The sequence below is a fragment of the Manis javanica genome, chromosome 7 (assembly GCF_040802235.1).
Source record: "Manis javanica isolate MJ-LG chromosome 7, MJ_LKY, whole genome shotgun sequence".
Taxonomy (NCBI): Eukaryota; Metazoa; Chordata; class Mammalia; order Pholidota; family Manidae; genus Manis; species Manis javanica.
Genome location: NC_133162.1, coordinates 47,722,537 through 47,743,848, shown reverse-complemented (window position 1 = coordinate 47,743,848; position 21,312 = coordinate 47,722,537). Strand labels below are relative to the sequence as shown.

Below are 21,312 nucleotides of genomic sequence, written 5' to 3'. Positions count from 1 at the left end.
TTGCCTGGCAAAACAGTGGTAGAGTTTGAGAGAAGACTGGGCTCCATATGCTAGTGCACTGCTCTACTTATAGGTAATACCCATGTTTTAAAATATCTTATGGAGAGAGACTATCCTGCATTCTCTATGTGGTATCAAAAACACTTTCACTCTGTTTGCGGGGTTGGGGAAACAGCGCTCACACTCCTTGAGGGCGATGGGAGGTAGATGATCAAATTAGAATCTTACTCCTGTTGCTGCTCCCACCCCACAGCAGCTGCTCTGGCGGGCTTTCAAGGCTGCAGCGGCCCTGGCTCCAGCTGCTTCAGCAGTAATTTGAAGAGTGCAAGGGGGCAGGGGAAGTGCGAATTTGAAGAAGAGCACTTCATTATATAATAGCAGAGGCAGGAAACCCTGAAATAACTGCGCCAGTGGCCGGATCCAGATTTCTGAAGGTTGCACGGGGCCCTCTCCCCAACCTGACAACTCCAGAGACTTCTCTGACTCAGGTGTTGCCCTGGGCCCCTGTGACAATCAAGACCTATAAGGAGCTAAACGGTCTTCAAGCAAATAGTTCTCTGTTGGTGGACACTGCTCTGGTCTCACTTCAGCCTTCAGCACTATACACAAGCGCTTGCAGCATCTCCCAAGGTGCAAAAACATCAACTGCATTAAAAAAGGAATAAAATGACAATATAAACCCTGTAGCTGACATCTTGTAACTATCAAGGGAGATGCCCTTCTTCAAGGATATTCCTGCATTATATCTGTGGGTATGGATCTACTAAGCAAGAACTGTTTCCTTTTAATTCACATTTATAGTACCTGGCACAGTGCTTGGCACAAAGCAGGCATGTAGTAATATTAATTCTTTGGTGAATAACTTCCTTTCCAGTTAATAAAGAATTGGTGCTTCCATTGCTTTGTGACTTCAGTGTATCTTTAGGAAGAATAGAGAAAAATCCAATATCAAATGGACATGGAAGACATGCTTCTCAAGGATCTTTGTTGCCTAGTCACCCTATTAAGCATGCATTACCACATGACCAGTGTGGTGAAGAAACACAGCACAAATTTGCACTTTGGATACTGTTTACCTCAGGAAGTTGTATTTCTTTGGTAATAGCAACTTTAGTCCAGATCCATAATTCTTAGGTAAGACTGACTTAATCTTTGCCAGCTGGGGAATGTTTCATTTGTCTTAATCATCTTCAGTGAAGTCAAATATGATCAAGTTGAATGGCACATCGTACCATCGGGAACAGCCCAAAACCTGCTGCCGTGTTGAACATGGCACCATCAACATTACGTTCAAATAACGTAACTGGTTTGGAGCCTGATGGGCAGTGATGTGAACCAATTCCTTTTCATAAGGCTTCTGTAGAAAATCACAGTTTTCAGCAATAACTGCTATTATCCTTCCAACTATGACTTTCAACAGCTTTTTGCAAGTGACTTATAAGATGACCCTTGGCACCTCATTTACTGAGTGTTGATGTGTCACACGGGAAGGAGCTCCCAGATTGCATCACAGACACTAAGCATATTCTTTACACTGTAGTTTCTCAGGTAGCTTGGCTGGACTCTCAAATAAAACACAGGTGTTGGCCTTCAATTTCAAGTGAGTAATAACAACCAGCTAATGGTGGATTCAGTTGTGAGCAGCATAGTCTCTCAAAGAGGTCCTTTTGCAAAGAAGGCATTGGTGTAACCTCTACAGATTGAGAATTGGCTCATTTATCTGAACTGAACTGCAAGCCATATCAGAACATCCAGATTAACCTAATTCTGCTTACATCTGTTTTTAAAATGTGCCAATTTCATTTATTCAATCCTTTTTGCCACCACTACCTTTTTTTTTCTTGGTTTGGTTTAGTTTTCTAATTTATTTGCCTCAAGAAAGAAACTCCATTATGTGTAAATCTCAGGGAGATGTCTGACTGCTATTAAAGTTTTCAATAAGCCCCAAATTTGCTATTTTAGCACAGGATTTTCTCAGATGCCAAGATGGAGGGCATATTCACCAACTTGCCTAGAGCACCGAAGACTCACTGATGTTTCCTGCTTACAAAAAACATTCCATTCTTGTCACTAGAAGATTTCGTTTTGCTCAGACCAGGAATAACCAGCTTTGTTTTTGTCTTTGTTTTTTTATTAAATGGTTCCTTATTAATTCAGAAACCATTCTGTGCAAATTCCATCCTGAATTGCATCAGCAAACAAATTTGGGAAGGCAAGAGAACAAAACACTACCCTGGAACTACAGCGCCCCCTGGCTGTCATTATATCAACTTACATACCCGTCTGAGGTAAAAGTCTCCTACCATAGCTAAAAACCTTATGATTATCCCCACCCCAGTATTCCTCAGACAAAGGCCATAAATATGATAGGGCCATGCACAAAATATTGTAAATTTTTCAGACAATAGCTGTGAACAATCAAAAAATATTTATGTGAGTGAATAACAAAAGCAAAACCACTACTGGCTTTTCCCATCTCAGAAACAAGAGCCAGTGTTTCCTAAATGTGGATCCCAACACTGCAGTAAGAGAAAGCCTTGCGACACTAGTAGAGCTTGTGGAGAAAGTTAATCATAACCTTTGGGGGTAAAATTAAAAACAAAAATATGCCCACACACATGCAAAAAAACATTTCATAATCAAATGAACTAACAATTCCACAAATGAATGTGTGACTTCCATCTCACAAATCACAAGAGAAAGATTAGTTGTGAAAGGAAAATGTCAGTCCTATCCTCCCATGGAGTCTATTATAAAAGGTATGATATCTTACAATTTAAAGTGGTTTTGTAAAACCTTTTCTCGTGGAAGTGTAGAAAAGCATTTAATGATGCCTTCACAAAATTACAACGTATTTTGCAATGACATAAGACTCCACATGTGACTGTGATTTTATAGAGATTGTCATTTGTGTCCCTCAACAGATCGAGTCTATAATGTTAAGAGCACGAAAGGAAAACAGAATAGCAACACAAAAGCCAATTTAGAACTACGGAATGTAAACAAGGCAAGTCAGGAAAACAGAGTCAGTTCCTTGGGCTACAGAGATGTTCCACTTTTGGACAGCAACGTTGTTGTGTGGGAAAATACATTACTCCCATGCTGAACACACCTACTAGATACTCACTGCAGATTTTTAAAAATTGCTATTATTTCTAGAAACCAAACTCCATCTGGGCTTTTCAGAGCAGATTACTTTACCAAAAATTAGCATTTTTGCTAAACTCAAAATGTTTCACCTGCTATTTAAGAAACTTGTCTGACACTGCAACAGAGAAGAAAAAAAGAAGACAGTGAGGGAAAAGTTTATGGGCTTGGATGATTCTATCTTTAAAAATAGACTCAATGTATATCCACAGAAATGCAGCTACTGGAGATGTAGAAGATTTGGAGAAAATCCAAATATGGAAGTGATGATATCTTTGTCTATAATTCAGCACTGGAACTAGATTCCAAAAATGTTTACTTTTTGGTTCTAACAATATTCTTCTCCTTATAGATGTTACAAAATTTATCAGCTTCTGAGGGTCAGCTGGTTGTCTTTGAATGCAGAGTGAAAGGAGCTCCATCTCCTAAAGTTGAGTGGTATAGAGAAGGGACCTTGATAGAAGATTCTCCAGATTTTAGAATTTTACAGAAAAGTAAGTTGATACTTTAAAATTATTTTTCTGATAATTAGTATTGTATGCATCCATTTTTATAACTTTTTAGCAACTAATTAAAATATAATAAAAAATAAAATAAAAATCACTTGCAATCATAATCCCCAAACAAAACTCTATTACTATTATGGTGTAATATTCTCCAAAATTTTTTCCATGCATATATTTTTTGTATAAAAATAAACCATACTCTTTTTTTAAATTGATTTTTCCACTCAACATTTCATAAGTAACTTTCCACATTAATAAATATAAACCCTTTTTGCTTTTAAAAATGAACCAATACAATCAATTTCACATTTCTTTAATCTCCTCTTGTTGAACAATTAGCTTGTTCACACATTTTTACTATGCTTCCATATATTTATGTAACAGAAAATCTTTGTGAATAGCTATAGAATAAATCCAAGTACAGTCATTGCTACTGCAAATTCACATTTTTTAGGCCTTTAATATACATTGCCAAAATGCCACTCCAAAAGGTTGAACTAAATTTAGGATCATCACATAATTGACCATCCAATCTGGGATCCTTTTGGGAATGAAAGAGACTGCTATTAGTAATTATACAGAGATCCCAGAAACAAACCGGGTCGGTCCCAGACCTATATATTTTACAACAACCAGCAGTGTATGGGAAAGGTTTTTTTTATCATACCTTCACTAACAATAGATATTAAACAGTTTTTAAAACCTTCATTAAGCCAGAGACGGGTAAGATTCCTCAAGGGAGGAACAACCTAAGACAGGCACAGTCGCAGGGGGGCCATCAGGTGAGAAACTGGGGATCAACAGAGGTGAGGCTTAGAACCTCACCCCCACTGTTTGGAGAGAAATCTTCTGCATCTGTGGATGTTTTGTTGCCCTTGTCTAGCTTGGATTAATACTTAGTCTATAGGCACACACCTGATCATCTACATTTGCCCTCTTACAGCACTAAACTATGTTTTCTACCTTTATCTTGCATCTACCTACCACTTCAGCATTTTGTTAAAAATAATAATAATAATAATAAGGGAGAAATGTGGGATTCACATATAAATCAAGTATAAAAATCAAACGAATAATCATAATTGACCTGATTGTTTATAGTTCATAATGCGTGATCAAAACCGAAAGTTTCTGTGATGACTGCCCTTGCACTGTTCACCATGTAAGAACTTATTCACTATGTAAGAACTTGTTCACCATGTAAAAACTTGTTCGTTATGCTTCAGAAGATTGGAGACTGTTGAGAATTAGGCTTGGGGTTGATTAATGATTGTGCATTGAGTCCCCTATACAGAATTTTACTGTTGTTAACAACCATATAATCAATAAATATGAGAGATGCCCTCTCAAAAAAAAAAAAACCTTCATTAATTTTATAGGTCCAAAATGGAAATACTTGTTTTAATCTGCACTTCACTGATTGTATGTGGGATGGGACCTTTCGTTCGTATTTATTGCCTTTGTGTTTCAAATGACCTGTTCATAGCCTTTGATCAATTTTATATTGGCCTTTTATTCTTTTTTATTATAAGAATATATTTATATATTCAAGTCACTGATGCCTCTTTTCTTGTCATGTAGTGCTTTCCCCTTGACCCATTTTAGTCATACAATATATTGAAATTTGGGTGTGGGTTTTTTTGTCAATTTATTTCTGCCTATCACAAAATAGTAGTACTTGGATCAGTATGATATATGATCACAACAACTATCAGGCTTAACAGCAATAACAACAACAATAATATATTCTGAGAACGATTTAAACTGTGGGAAAAAATATTTAATATTTAATAGTCCCATCAGTGTCTTCAGACTGTAACTAAGATCAACAACTACCTACTGAGTGCCTACAATTCAATAAACATTAATTGGACACCTGTATTCAACACTGTGGGGGCACTTTCAGGAATACCAAAGAATTTTAAGATAAAGAACTTCTCTAAGGAACTTGTCATCTATCCTGGGGCTCATAATACCAGAAGAAACCTTAGAGCAGGAGGTATGTTCTACATTGTATTTAGGATGTGAGAGCCCAAAACCAAGAATGCTCTCTCAGTCTCCATACATTTTTTTCAGGTAAGGCTGGATGGGTACCAATAAAAGCAAGTCATTCCTGAATCCCAGCTAACTCGGTAACTCTTCCTCTCCTAAGGTTTCTCCTCAGGTGGAACGCAGGTGTGTCCCCAAATACAGCAACATCATCTAGTTAGCAGCACTCTTGCTGCCCTTCTGTGACAACCGTTCTGTCCCCGTCAGTCACTGGTGCTTAGATCATTTCACTTAATGTTTACAGATTAATCTTACCAGATCACTCATGAGTATGCAAGAGACTATGAAAGCTTCTGGTGAGAGTATTGCCTCTCAGTAAAGTGAACATTCAGAATCTTCTTTGTCTTTTTCTTTTAGAACCTCGATCCATGGCAGAGCCAGGTAAAGATCATGTTAACTTACATGTTAGTATGTGATCAGTGATTTCATTTACATATGTATATGGTGTTGAAATTACACTGGTATGTCAAGAAAAAGTGAAAAATAAAGTTTTAGGGAAAAGACCCAAACTCCAGCCAGTCCTGTAAGAGAAGGGAAGGAAGGGGTCATGTGCAAATTTGGGATATATATTCGGAACCTCATAAGAATCCAGTTAGTTCTTGGCTATTGAGGAAAGTTTCTTAGGAACATTTTCCCTCTTATCTTAGCCCCTACGCATGACCTCCCCAAACTTGGCAGAACAATTTCCATGATGCTAGATCAATTCCAATTCCATAGGCCTATGGGTCTTAAAATTTATACGTCAGATTTTGAAACTTGTAGGATCAATAAAGGAGATGTGATGTTATTAAATTTGGTTGGGAGGATGCTAAGATCACATGGAAGTGAGAGTGGGAGGAGTGATGCTCTTACCTCTAGAAAATACAAGTCACTCACAAACCTCAGCGTAAACATCTGAATGTCCTCTAGGTGGTCACCCTGAGAAATCAGGTTGTATTTGTACCCCTGGGTAAGAGTGATGGTTTGGAATTTCATTATTGTAATTCTGTCTTCTGAACACTGAATGGAAAGGCATTCCAGAAGCAGACATCAAACATCCATGTTGCATAACCCTATACTAGGCCCTAGGGAATCTACGGTAAAGACCAAACCGGTCTTACTCTTGCATTGCTTGTAGTGGGGTAGGATTTTTCCCCTTGAAAATATTTCAGGCTTTTGACGCTTTCATCCATAGCAGGCTTTTACACTAGGCAGTCTCATGCACAAAATATCTAAGTCATCCAAAAGGAGGGCCTGTTAAAAAGAAGTACTGCCTTTCCCAGCTCCATGGTCTAAAACTTCACACCACAGCATTCTTCCTTCCACTTTGTCATGCAAATACCCTTTGGAGACAGAATACTTATCTTATGAGGCAGATATGTTGTGGTGTGAATGATTTATCAGATCATCTTCTGAGAGCAGGTTGCTGAAAGATGAGAGTATGGATGTTTGAGACAGGGAACAGAGAAAAAGCAGCCTAGAGCAGCGCCACAGGAAAAGGACAGAGAGGCACCAAAACCAAACATTGCCTCTCCATCATTTAGGATTCCTTGGGCAGCAAGTAAAGAAGACCAGACTAAAAGCGGTTTAAGCAAAAAGAAAAATGTATTTTCTCACATGACAAGACACTCTAAGAAATGGCATTCTTGAGACTGGTGAATCTAACATCTCGGAGATCATCAGGGGACAAGCCTTTTTTCCATTTTTCATTCTCCTGCCCTTAGAGTAGCCTCTTAATCTTGTTGCACTCATATGTCCAAGACAGCTGCCATATGTCTAGGTATTACATGCAGATGACAACATCCAGAGGCAAAAAGAGAGAATAACACTCTCTTTTGTCCCCTTAACAGAGCAAGAAAAATTCCCCAGAAACTCCCTGAGGAGACTTGCCCTAATATCTCATTGACCAGAACTGTGTATCAATCACAGGCCACCACTTAGCAAGAATAGTTAGCATGACTGGCTTAGCACAGTTCACCACATGAGGCTGGGAAAAGCTAACTTGCCTTGATGCACAGGCTGCTCCAGGGTGGGTGGACAAAGCCAAGATTCTGTTAATAAGGAGGAAGGAGGATGAACAGTTATTGAGCAGGTATTCAGCACTGTCTGCCATGGCTGTCTGTCCAGTTTTCCCAGAAGTTATTCAGGTAGTTCAGTTCAGTAACCATGAAACACTGAGATGTCAAGTTTCATGCAACTTTTTACATCAGGTCCACTGAACTGGAGGTTTAAGCTATGTCTTATACTTCTGTTCATTAAATGTCAAGGCATATCTAACTGCAATGATTTTAGGCTATAATCATATGGTTCTATCTGGGAATCACCTCTATAGTCATTCAAAGGGGTTCATGCCATAACAAAATAATCTATAAGAATTACCATAGTATTACCAAGGAAAAAATTCATTTCACTCTTCTTTGACCCAGAATTTCAAGTTACTCTGCCAGCTAATTTATCTTAGCTAACAAAATATTTATTGTCCAGTTTGAAGTTGTAGCCTTCATTTAAAATTACTCAGCAAGCTGCCCATAGAAGTAGTAAGAGACCTGAGTTTAAAAAATACCTTTAATCTTTTTTATTTCACACAAACCTCCTTTTGCTTTAACTCCTAATTTGTTTTATGATTTTTAAGTTTATTGTTTCTCGGGTCTATTCTTGTCATCTGGACTGATGACATAAAAATAGAGAATCTATAATCTAAAATATATTATCATAAAGTTCTCTCATCAATATTCTGGGTGAAGTTATTTGTCTTATATCATTTAGCCTGCTGATCAGTCAATGCAATCAAATAATTGTTTGGACTAATTGTTTTCAAACAATATAATCAACTTCTTATATTGATGCTTGTAGAAGCAGCATCTGATTTCAGTAAATTCTATATCTCCATTTCTATAATTACATCAGTAACCATTCTATTTCACTGGCATTTAGAGGAAATTTGTACTTTGGTCATTGCTGAGGTATTTGCAGAAGACTCTGGGTGCTTCACCTGTACTGCAAGCAACAAATACGGCACCGTGTCCAGCATTGCACAGCTAGATGTAAGAGGTAAGGGCTCTTTACATGTCACACAGTTTAGACTATGACTTTGAATATGAGTATGGAGAGTTTGTATGATTCTTCTTAATGCTTTTCATATGAAGCTAGCTTGGCTGTCCAAGAAAAATCTCAGTTATTAAGGAAAGTGTTCTTGAACAACATCCAATTTTCAATTTCTTGTTGCATTTATGACCACCACTCTACTCTACCACTGCAGTTATCTTGCTATCATCTATTATAGTCCCCAAGTCTTATATAAACTTCTAATATTCTTTCCAAAATAGTTTAGTTTTTTGTCCTGTATCTGCACCATTCTTTAAGGACCCAGATTATGTTCTCTGTTTTCCACACGTGTTCTCCCATTAGCGCACTCACCTAGTTTGGATACTATTCCTAAATCGGGCTGACAATCCTATCTCAGTCTTGTAAGACTAAGAGCTTCGGTTCCTGTTCTACCCTTTCAGGAAATGAAGACCTCAGAAATAACGGATCTCTTCACTCAGCCAACTCCACCAACAACCTGGCTGTTACTGAGCAACAGCCATCCCCACCCAACCCAGAACCTTCAGTGGAACAGCCCTCAAAACCCAAACTCGAAGGCGTTCTGGTGAACCACAATGAGCCCCGGTCCAGCTCAAGGACTGGGCTCCGCGTGCACTTCAACCTGCCCGAAGACGACAAACGAAGCGAAGCGTCTTCTGAGGGCCGCACAGCGGCCACCAACCAGCCCAGGCCCGATTCTTTCCGAGACAGATCCAATGGACAGGGAGCAAGAATCCCTGAGCCTTCTTCCCCCATCAAAGAGCCTCCTCCCGTTCTGGCCAAACCCAAACTGTAAGTAAAAATGAAAATGGGTAACCACGGATGCCTGTGGTCTTCTCTGAGTCTGCCCTAAAGATGGCGGAGAGGAAAGAGGAATTATGAAATGAGAAGAGAAAAACACTTTAAAGGCTTTGCAAACCATTATTGTAAGTGTATGATCACTATCATCCTTACTATTAAACTAGCATCCTTACACCTAAACTAGCTCAAAGAGATGTGTGTGTAACATTAGAGGGCTCCAGGACTTCTACCCTCTTCTTATAAAGCCCTTTCTTGTGCTTAATAATGCTTAGAGTCTGAAATTTCATTCTTATGTTACCCATTTCTGCTTCAACTTGAATTTTTGTAGTCATTATGGATAAGATATTTAGTTTTTTTTAATGTATTTCTCTGCTATGCCTAGATATGCTATAGTAACCACAGTAGGTTTTATATAGATACAATGGGATGAAAGAAGGAGAAATCATGATTTTCAGACTTACCTCAGGAGCTGGTGTGGTTATCACCCTAACCCTCTAGTGAGCTGCTAACAGAACCATGTTGCAATGCTTAATGTTCATGCAAAGCAAAGCAAACACAGAGCATGCTACTACTATTATGTCCTGTTTGAGCCACACATCAAAATGATAAAAATTATGTTTATAATTACATAAACCTTTAGATTTAGATATCAACATTAAAATCTGCAGTAACAGCTCTCCCACCATGTGTTTCTCAGCGCTGATCATGATGTTCATTGGGCCAGTCCATGTTGTTTAGTTTAATTTTCTTCTCACTACCACGTAAGACAGAATTCTGGGCATAAATATAAATGTTACAAAATATGCCTCTTAGCAAATTACATCCAGAAATGTCTCTGTCCCCTCAAAGTTCTGCCAATCACAGGGAATTAGAATCCACTTAAAGTAAAAAGGGGAATAAGTTATTATAGGAATATAGGCAGGAAGAGGAAACAAAGTGCAGCCAGTCACTGAACAGAGACGGAGAGCTAGAGAGTTGGGAACGCGGATCACACCACTGGTCCAGCCTCTGTCCATAGCTTACTGTGTCGTGAACACCTCCTTGTTTTCTTTGCATATTTACTCTACTCTGCTTTCTCTGAAGACTCATCAGTTCATGACCCATTATGAATGTCATGTTCTACATCACGATTTGTGTCAAGTTCCACTGCTAACTAAATGGTTCTCAGCAGCTTGATTTCATATACCAACTGGCCCAGCTTTGGGGTCAGGTCGGAGGATTTATGTTTGGAGGGAAGAAGAGTCAAATGGATCAAATCAAAACTGGGGATGGGGGGAGCAGTTCTCAGAGAAGGAGTTGTAAGGACAAAAGAGGTACCCAAAACAATCTTCTTGGGAATTGCCTCCTTTGTAGGGCTTCCTCTTTCCCAGGACTTCTTAGGGGCTATTAGATATGTCAGTTGGGATTAGATTTACCTTCATATTGCAGAAAATTCAAACTAACAACAGGTCAAATAAATACATGAGGGTCTATTTTTCTCTTAAATAAAGGAATTAGATGGTCTGTCTGGGGATCTTATGGTGGCTCCATAGCTACTAAAAACCCCGTCTCCTATCTTTCTGCTCTGCTATCTTCAACCCTGGAGTCTTCTCCAAGTCTCCTACTGGTCCAAGGTAGCTGAGAGTGGTCTGGCCATCATGTCTGCATTTCAAGCAGCAGGAAGAGCAAATGGGTAGAAGTCCTGATATCTTCCTTTTAAGAAGCCTTCTTAGATCTTATCCAAAATCTTCTGCGTATATCTCACTGGCAAGAAGTTAGTCACATGGTATGCTAGCTGCAAAAGGGTCTGGGAACTGTCGTCTTCAGCTGCATGTGTTGCCTCTATGAATAAAATCCAGTTCTTTTACAGAGGGGAGAATCAAGTATCTGCCATATGAGATTTCAATGAACATAAAAATGCCTCCACTAAATTATGAAGGGTTACCCTCTAAAAATCTAGTCAGTTGCTATCTAAATTCTTTAATTTTTTGTATTAGTATAGGTATGAATATATATATGCATGCTCACACATACACACACACACACACACACCCTTTGTGAATCCACATGCTTACAACCTTTTCTTACTGGTTTTAACCTCATTCATTTTAATCTTTTAGGTTTTGCATTAAAATATATAGACTCTCTGAATAATCTTCTCAAGGATACATTTTCTGCTTATTCCTTCAGTTTGCCATTCATACAGAAAATAGATGTAATTCTTAAAAGTGTTAAAACTGCAACAGAAAGAGAAGCTGCCGTTTTTAAGCAATATATCATCAAAGCCTAGATGATTCAGATTTTCAACTTGAATGTTAGGCTGTCTAGAGCAGTAATTCTTCATCCTGGCTATGCTTTAGAATAAAATGTGGAGCTCTTAAAAAAAATACGTAAGCCTTTCATTCCAATTGAATCAGAATCTCTCCACATTTTGTTTTAATATACAGCCTAGCTGGAAACTGCTTGATAGAGCTGTAGAACCTGAGTTACCACTGTTTATCACCCTGCCCCCCCCCCATACATACACACTTCAACACCCAGGAAAAAACAATAATTAACATTTGAAGTAAGTAAAATGTCAGACAAAAGTCAGAGGTCCTGGGAAAGCCTGTACTGTGGGGACGAGTGTTTCTTCAGAACTGCTGTTGTCAGTCCTGGCTGCCTGCAAAAATCATCAGCACCTTGCTAATCCCCTGGGAGTTTGGCAGAAATGCAGACTCCCAGACTCCACTCCAGACTTGAATCAGAAGTTCCAGGGTGGAGCCCAGAAATCTGTGTTTCAACAAGCCTCCAGAGGATCCCAAGTTTCGCTAAAGTTTAAGGATCACTGACCTACCTTTAAAAAAGGAACACCTACGCCTGGGTCCTTTACCCAGCCAGTTGACTCTGGGCAGTGGTGCCTAAATCAGTGAGGTTTGTGTGTCTTTTATGCTCTCTGGATGATTCTAATGTGCAGCTAGCATTGTAACTACTGCTAAAACCATAGCTAAAAGCTGTTTGCAGAGACATATTTACTCAGATTTAGTTATCCTCACCAGTGACGTGCTGGCAAATGCTTTAACAACAGAGTCAGGGAAGCCCTGATTTGTAGCATTTGCCAATTCCCTCCCACCATGGCTGACTTCAAGCTACTAAAGAAAGGTTGTTGAACTGGAACTGGGGTGAGATGTGGACAGTCTGCTCTCCAGAGCTATCGAGAGCTGGCGCCAGCACACACTGCCTGAAACTGGTGTTGCTATAATTGCTTTCAAAAGCACTTAATGCCTTATCTCGATGTATTTTGTTATGTTTGTCATGAAGGCTTGATGGTTTATCTCCACAGTTCAAAATCTTTAAGAAACTCTTTTGCATTCCAAAAACCAAAACAAGAAATATCTCTATAATTCTGAAACTCTAATTTTCATTCTTATGTCTCAAAATTATTGATGTTTGTACTTCAGAAAATAAAAAATATAATAGCCACCATTTACCAATCACACGTATGTTTTAGGTAATTTATTGATCAATTCTCACAACAATGTGAAGAGATATTACTTACTCCTATTTTCCTCATGAGGATATCAGGGTCAAAGAAGTCTAGAAACCACCCAAAGCCACCCAGATAACAAGTGGCAGAGCCAGGCTGAGGACCTAAGTCTGTCTGCAGGACCCATATTCTTGAGCATAATGCTTAAGTTAAGTTGTGACAAAAGAGAAAATATTTCCAGGTAACCCAAGAGAACTGATAAATCTACAGAAAGAAAGCTTGGGCATAAACCTAATTTCAGAAATCCCCATAACAACAAGAAATGGGCCCCTGTGCTTATAGCATTTTATATATTACTTTGAATTAGAGAGGTTACTCAGGACTTCAGAACTAGTAATCTTGTAATTAATCTTCCCTTAATTATTCTTTCATTGCACTTATACCTTCATTATTAAATAGTAAGTTTCATATGTTATCTGTAAATAACCATTAGTTGTGTTATATGAATGCATAATAAGATTTTTTAAACCCTGAATAGCTCAAATTATTTCAGGCCTATTTGTATCTCCTACAGTAACCAAGCTAAGTAAACACATAGAAGATCCAATAAAAATTTGTTGAATAATGGAATTGACACCTTGCCCCGATGTTATGAATAAGTGAACCCAAACAGCTGTTTTAAGTCCTCCTGAAACAAGACAGAGTTTAAAAAATGAAAAAAATAACTGTTTAAACAAAGAGACATTATTCTCAAATGAATTCTACCAGATTCTTAAATAAACAAAACAATTTGATACTGTGTCTCATATATCATTATGTTTAAGGCTCATGCCCCTCTCTAATCTAATATGCTGCACTGAATGATAAGGGCTAACAAGCCATTTGAAGTCTCGCTTAAAGTAAAAAGTTGGTTCTTAGTTTTCATTCAGAAAATAAGAATCAATCAATACCAAATGACTTTCTGGACCCTTTTTAATCATTCTTATCTTTCAAAGATTACTTAGTTTTCATATACTATTGTTTTATTTCCATTACCACAATGAAATATTTCTGCAATATTATTAGATCGAAATTTATTCAGACAACACAAACATATCCTGAAAACCACATAGCATTGTCTTTCTGCTGTAACAATCACAGAATGCGACCTGTCAAATATGACATCCAGTAAAGATTTAAAGGTTTTGTATTTTCGTGCCACTGGGAAAGTTAACAGTTTCAAAGTTAATGGAAACAATATTAATTGTTGTTATTTTTCTAAGGAAAATCTAACAAATATACTCCTGATTCTTGATTTTTGAGCCCCTAATTGATTGCTGAATCTTTCATCTATGATGAAAAGGTCTAATTAATTTTTAATTATACTACTCTATTCTCCCAGTTTAAACACTCACTTCTAAAAAGGAGAAGAAAGAAGTTATTGTGCCCAGTGGCTAATACTCCTGAATTCTCAGTCTAACTCCAGACAGGAGTTCTCATAGATGAACAAACAAGGGCGCAGTCTGCAGCGTCTGACAGAGTGATGAAAGTGGAAATGGGTGTCCATTCTGTGAAGTTATTTCTCCATATATTGCGTATCAGAAATGTTAATGAAGGGAAGGAAAAAGGTCTTCAACTCTAAGAATTAAGAAAAATCAAGATTTGGAGACCTTTCTGGCTCAACTTTATTACTGTTGATGTTGACTTTCCTGATGGTATGAAAGCAGAAAACTTTTCATCTGTAATAGCTCTCATGTTCAGCAAATTGCCTTCTGTGCTTCCAGGAGCAACCTATATTTCCAAAAAACATAAAACCGTGGTGGTCTTGAAACACTGAAGTCTCATTCATGGATCTCCCTATGGTTACTCATTCAAGAGTTAATTCTCCTTAACAGCAAGTTTGACATCCTTGACAATTTTAGGCACAGATGATTTTTAGATATTCTTGTTTACCATTTAACCTTTAAGAGAAATTAGACTGTGGGCCTTAAGGCAAATCATATAATACTTCGGTGACTCGGGTTCTTATAAATGGAGTAAGTGTTCCCAGCTTGATATTCTTTTTCCTTTTAGGAACAAGAAAGGGCAATGTTTATAATTTGGGTGACCATATAATCTATCATTCAAACCATGACATCTTTGAGAGTAAAAGAGTACTATTAATAATTATGCCAGGAAAACAGGCATAAACCAGGACCATCTAGGGTGAATCAGGACACATGGTCCCCTTATTTATAAAGCTCTGTTGTTGGAAGAGGATGAGAAACACTAAGGCACATCCAGCTGCTTTGTTAAGGTTTGTTCTAAAGCAAGGCAGAGTCGAGGACACAGCACACCATCGCAGAACCCAGCCCCCTCAGTACTGCACATGGGTGTGCAGCTCAGTGCCTTCTGCCCCAGAGCTGAGATACTGTCCACTCTCCTCACAACTCTGAGCACACCAACAAGAGGACCATGCATGCATTTCCTTTTACAAATTTATAAACATTCTAAGTTAGAGCTGCCCTGTCACACAGCTGCAGGATCACAACACAAAGAGTACAATGTGAACGATGCCTCTTAGAGGTGTGCATTGTGGTGGCCTTTCCCTTCTTACTGACAATGAAATAGATTTAGAAAAGAGTGACAAACAGCTGACAAGGAATTGGTTAGCTGATTTCCAGCAACTCTAGTTGTGTGTTCTTAATCAACATAAAGTTATAAACAGCCTGTCTTTGCATTTTCCAAAGGGCAAGGCCGACGGTGACGGTTTCCCTTCTCTCTCCCCGCTCCTGTTTTGTGTGCAGCGACTCCAGTCAGCTACAACAGCTTCACAACCAAGTCTTACTGGGACAACAGCACTTGCAAAACCCATCTCCTTCATCTCCTAAAGAGTTTGCTTTCAACATGAGTGTTTTGAACTCCACGGCCTCCCCGGCGGCGACAGTGTCCAGCAAGCAGGCAAAGGCCCCATCATCACAGACATTTGGCTTGGCCCGGCCAAAGCATTTCTTCCCGCCCACGAATGCCACCACGGCAGCAGTGTACCCCTCCAGCTCTCCAGTGATCACCCTGAGCAGCATTCCTCAAGTCATTCAGAGGACAGTGAGCAAAGAAAACCTCTTAGTCTCTCACCCCTCTGTGCAAACCAAATCCCTCGCAGGGGTTTCTATCCAAAATGAGCCACCCCCTCCAGGTCCAATAGAGCCAGCACAACCACCACTCACATTTTCCATGTCCAGCGGAAACCAGTTTCAGCCCCGCTGTGTGTCCCCAGCTCCCGTCTCTCCCACCAGCCGGATTCAGAACCCAGTGGCTTTCCTCAGCTCCGTTCTGCCTTCTCTCCCTGTCGTCCCACCCACCAACGCCATGGGGCTGCCTAGAAGTGCACCATCCGTGTAAGTGTCATTGTGGTTTCCTGATGTAAAAGATGTCACTTCAGAAGGGACATATGCATAGAATAGCTTAGTCTGGGATAGGATTCTCATTTAGTAGATTCCTGGATAGTCTTGTCTCTTAGACAAAAAATGAGTATTGAATACTTTAGAACAAAGGGCATGATTACTTTAAATAGTTCTTAATAATTTAAATATTGAAAACCTTTTTACAAATAGATTCTCTGTGCAGTGCTCAAGATACCCTCCACCAGCGCCTGATGACTGTGGGTGTCTGGGTGCCCTTTCAACTGCTCTGATTTCCAGGCCTTTGTACCCTGGCCAGTGCTTTTCATTGGTTTGTTAGGTGTGAATTTCTTTTGCAGGCCATCCCAGGGACTAATGAAGAAAAACGCAAAATCTCCCCAACCAGTAAATGATGATTACATTCGTGAAACAAAGAATGCAGTGATTCTAGACTTGGGGAAAAAAATGAATTTCAGTGATGTCAGATCAAACCAGCAGGTAAGACTGTTGGGTTCAGATGGTTTATTGGGATTTCATTGTAAGGAATTAATTTTGCTGAATTCAGTCCTTGGATGCTCAGGTCATCTGTCTTTGGTGGGTCTGGCTCTGCAGTCTTAGAAGGTAGAGCACAGATTAACCAAGGGTTATGTAGGAAAGGGTCAGGTAGAACACTCTTCCACATGGATCTACAGTTCCCAGTCGCCCCAGCTGTTAATTGAGTTTAACTGTTTTGGTTGTTTCCCTAGAATAGGATGTATTAAAGAAAGAGGGAGACTAGTCTTATGGCCATTCCAGCAATTCCCAGCTCAGTATTGGCAAGCACCATCAGATCTTTGAAATATTTTGATATCTGAGCTTGGAGATGATCTAGACTTTAAGGAAATCTAGAGTTCCAATTCCTTTATCTGATTCTTTCAATGTAATGTACCTAAAGGTCTGCCCACCAGTTCGTCTCAATCTTTACATTAAGTTGAATCATGTGAAATAGGCATTAGGCAATATCCTGTGGTTCAGCCTGTGCATTCGTTGCTAAATAGTAAGTGTTCACACTGAAGAAGAAAGAGAAGAGCCATTTGTGAGCACCACAGAAAAAAAGATAGAGTAGATATTTTCTTATTTCATTTATTTTTGAATTTCATAAGGCAGTTATTTTTTAAAAGCAGATTTACATTTTAATAACCTAACTCTTGGTTTATTTCCCAAGGTAAGAACTGATAAAATCTATACCAAATATAACAAAATTCCAGTCAAAAGTATATGTCACCATTTGTAGCAGTCCCCAGGGTGCAAGGTGCAGATAAGGGTGTTTGGGGTGGGGGTCTTATTTTTGAATAAAATAAATAAAGTTCAAAAAAATGTGCATGTTTTCATCATATAGCTTGTGAGTTCCTTGGGTTAAATGAATTTAAACATTTATAAATTCTGAAAATCAGGTCCCTTCTTGATAGAATCAAGTTCCTAAAATTAGTTATTTAGAATACATGGAGACATTGTGGTATTTATTTAGTCAGGCAGGCACTTAAAGGCCATATAGATCATCCACTGTGTTCCTGAAGGAGAGTATAATCATAACTTCCCACCACGTACAATAACACATCTTTGGAAAAATTAATTCATACTTTCAAATTCATCTTGTAATAACTTTGACAATTTATATAGCCAGAAACTTAACAGCCCTTGTTAGTTAGGCAGGAGGAGAAGCATCAGAGAAGGGTCTTTAGCTTGGAGCAATGACTCCACTGAAATTGTCACTGCAGGTAGTATGGAATGGATTGGAAATTTGGAGACTTAACATGAACCAGGAAGAGAAGCCCAGGAAGGCTGTCAGGACCTCTTACCACCCTCAGAAAAACCCTGAGGTTTCCTGAACTCTAGGAATTGTGTGTGAGGTTTGAGAACCAGGTGAATTATTCTTTTTGAATGCAATTTTTAAAATAATAAAGCTACTATTTAGCACCTACGTAACACAGTAAGGGAATACAATGACTCTTTGGTTTTACACCTAAGTATTCCTGGAAAATATACAAATTTGTTAAACGGAAAAATAATGTCAATTTAGAAGCATGAATGCAATTTAACAAAGAAGAAAAATATATTCCTCATGTGATTTTTAAACTGGCTAGACTAGAAAATATTTCAAATCTGTGGGATAACAAAGTATGGAAAATATAGTTATTGTGAGGTATTAGGTTGAATCTTATGAAATTGCTAATGTTCTACCATTTTTGACCTACACAAGTGGCAGTTTCATATAGTTCCACCTAATAGGTGGAACTTTTTTAAATTACTAACTTTTTAAAAACTCCTGTAGTATAAGAAATAGTCTTAATACTTTAAAAGTAAATTAGGTTTCAAGTTAGTAGATGTGAACAATTTTTTACTTTAACTGGTTTGAATTATCTGATTAAATATTAATAAACCTAAGTGGGGATTAACAATTTTTTTCTACCCTGAAAGAGCTGTGGATTTATTTTGCTTACCCAGTCTGAGATGTGGCCAAGAGGAGCAGATCTAAAATTGGTTCCAAGAAATTAAAACCAAGGAACATTTGGTTTCTGTGTTCCCTAGCTTCCAATTCTACAGAAAATCAGGTGATACTGTGTGTAAGACAACTAGTGGATGTGATTTATGCGATTTAATACCTTGAGAACACATCTTGTGAATTCTGAACTCAACTATTCTGCCTATGACTAGGGGCAGATATATTTCAGCCATGGGCTTCCAAATTCCATTTCAGGAGCATCCTAGTACCACCTCCATGGAGCCCACCTATATTAAAAATTTTGGTTAACTAGAGTCACAAGTTTAACTAAAGGTCTCACCCTTATCCAAAGCACATGGCTTCAGATTCCTCAAAGATGCAGTAGTATTGGAACAAGTAACTGCCCCCATGTCATTCATGTGTTCACTCATTCTTCAGATACATTGAGCACCTGCCATGAGGCAGGCACTCACTATTCTAGGTGCTATTAATATAAAGGGAAGCAAGATAAACAAGAGCTCTGCTCTTGTGGAGCTAAGATTCTAATGTGTACCGATAGTCAATCATTCAGTCAGTAAACAAACAAACAAATACTAAATAGTAAGCAATACTGTGTTGAGTATTAGAATGGGGAGTCACTTTAGATAAAGTGGCCTGGGAAGTCTGCTTTGGGGAGAAGATATTTAAGCTTGACAGAATGGCAGGAAGAGGGAGTAAGAGGAATTCAGGGTAAGTCATAGATTCAGGGTTTAACTTGGTGCACTCAGTATGTGGTCTGAGGACCTGCAGCAGTTTGCAAGTTGTCACCTTCCCACCTGGAGAGAAGTCCAGAAATTAAAATTTGTATGGCAATTTGACAGAGAAATTTTACACCTATTGAATATAACATTTTGCATGTTTTTTAAATTTCATTTTCTAGTAATTCACTTTATTTTATATTTAAAAAGTACAGGTTGGAAATTTTCAAAAACCTGGTTTTCGCCATAGACAGTATGAGAAATACTGGCTTAGCCACTTACCCAAGTGGATGAATAGTATTTCCTGAGATGGGGAAGAGCAGGATAGGAGCATCTCTGGGGGACAGAATTCAAGAGTGCATTGTTTGGACTGTGCTAAGTTTGAGATGCCCACTGGGCACCCAAGCCATGATGTATATGACTCTCATGATGTAGAATGGATCATCAGGAGCATGAGTTCTGGAGACAGACCAGGCTTGGAGATAGAGATTTGGAGTCATCAGCATTCGGAAGGTATCTGAAGCTGAGATTGGATGAGATTACATACCCAGGATTGGGAGCTAGAAAAGAGACTGATAAGGGGCAGCTAGAGAAAAAGAAGGAAAACAAGTATGGTGTCATGGAAATTAAAAGTAGAAAATGTTTCAAAAGGAGAAAGTAGCCATCTGTGTCTTAGGCTGCTTAGAGGTCAGGTAAAGTAAAAAAAGTTAAGCGACCACTAGATTTGGCAAATTGGGATACTCTGATGATAATAATCTCAGTGAAACAGTGAGAAAAGAAGACTAATTGGAATAGGTTGGCAACAAAATAGGTGACAAGGAAATGATCCCATAATAATGGAAAATTATTTCGGCTAGTTTTGTTGTGAGGGGAGCAGAGAGATGCAATGAAGGTGATTGTGGAGTTAAGGGAGATTTATTCATGTCAGATTTTCCTTAAGTATGTAGATGGGCATGTGCTGTAGAGATAGGAAGCTAGTGATGCAGGTATGCAGCAGAATGCAGTTCAGAATAGCTTTGCTAAATTACCATATAGGTAATTCTATTTTTTTTAATGGGCATTAATAGTAGTATGGAAATTACATTCCATCTTCATTCCATTCCCTACAGGGTTCTACTGGGGCTCCATGCTCAAGGTGAGGAATCAGGATTCACTAAGGCAGTTTGGGATTATATTAGAGACACTGAAATCTCCTTTAGTGCTCCATGGTGAGGAACTGGATATGGAATATGCCTGGTTGATTGGGGTTCCATTATATAAATCTAATAACTGATCTAAAAAGTTGCATCCTTGAATTATACTAATAGACACCTTCTTCCACACCCATAAAAACTGAAATTGAAATGTTTGCCATTTTGACAGGAGTACAAAATTTCAAGCTTTGAGCAGCGACTGATGAATGAAATAGAATTTCGCTTGGAACGTACCCCTGTTGATGAATCAGATGACGAAATCCAACATGACGAGATCCCCACGGGCAAGTGTATTGCTCCCATCTTTGACAAAAGACTCAAGCACTTCCGGGTCACAGAAGGTTCTCCGGTCACATTCACCTGCAAAATTGTTGGGATACCTGTTCCAAAGGTAAGGGAAGAAGACCAGCCAAACTGTACCAAACTGTAGACAGTGCATTAAAGAAAGTCTTATCAGACTCTAGTGAAGAATCTATAGAGGGAATATAAACCAATACCAGAAAATTTACAAAGCCCAGAGATAGTCATGA

At 38.7% G+C, this 21,312-nt stretch overlaps 1 protein-coding gene across 6 annotated transcripts in view; it reads left to right on the top strand.

Annotated features, from left to right (window-relative positions):
- MYPN (myopalladin) overlaps positions 1-21,312 on the top strand; it is a 98,056-nt gene that overhangs the window by 57,879 nt on the left and 18,865 nt on the right. For 5 of the 6 annotated variants that reach the window (XM_073240961.1, XM_073240962.1, XM_073240959.1 and 2 more), the window contains 7 exons: positions 3,500-3,641; positions 6,060-6,083; positions 8,616-8,732; positions 9,188-9,557; positions 15,720-16,367; positions 16,730-16,868; positions 20,952-21,173. In XM_073240961.1, the coding sequence (XP_073097062.1) occupies positions 3,500-3,641; positions 6,060-6,083; positions 8,616-8,732; positions 9,188-9,557; positions 15,720-16,367; positions 16,730-16,868; positions 20,952-21,173 (1,662 nt within the window). The remainder of the gene's footprint in view (positions 1-3,499; positions 3,642-6,059; positions 6,084-8,615; positions 8,733-9,187; positions 9,558-15,719; positions 16,368-16,729; positions 16,869-20,951; positions 21,174-21,312) is intronic. The other variant, XM_073240958.1, reaches the window with a different exon arrangement.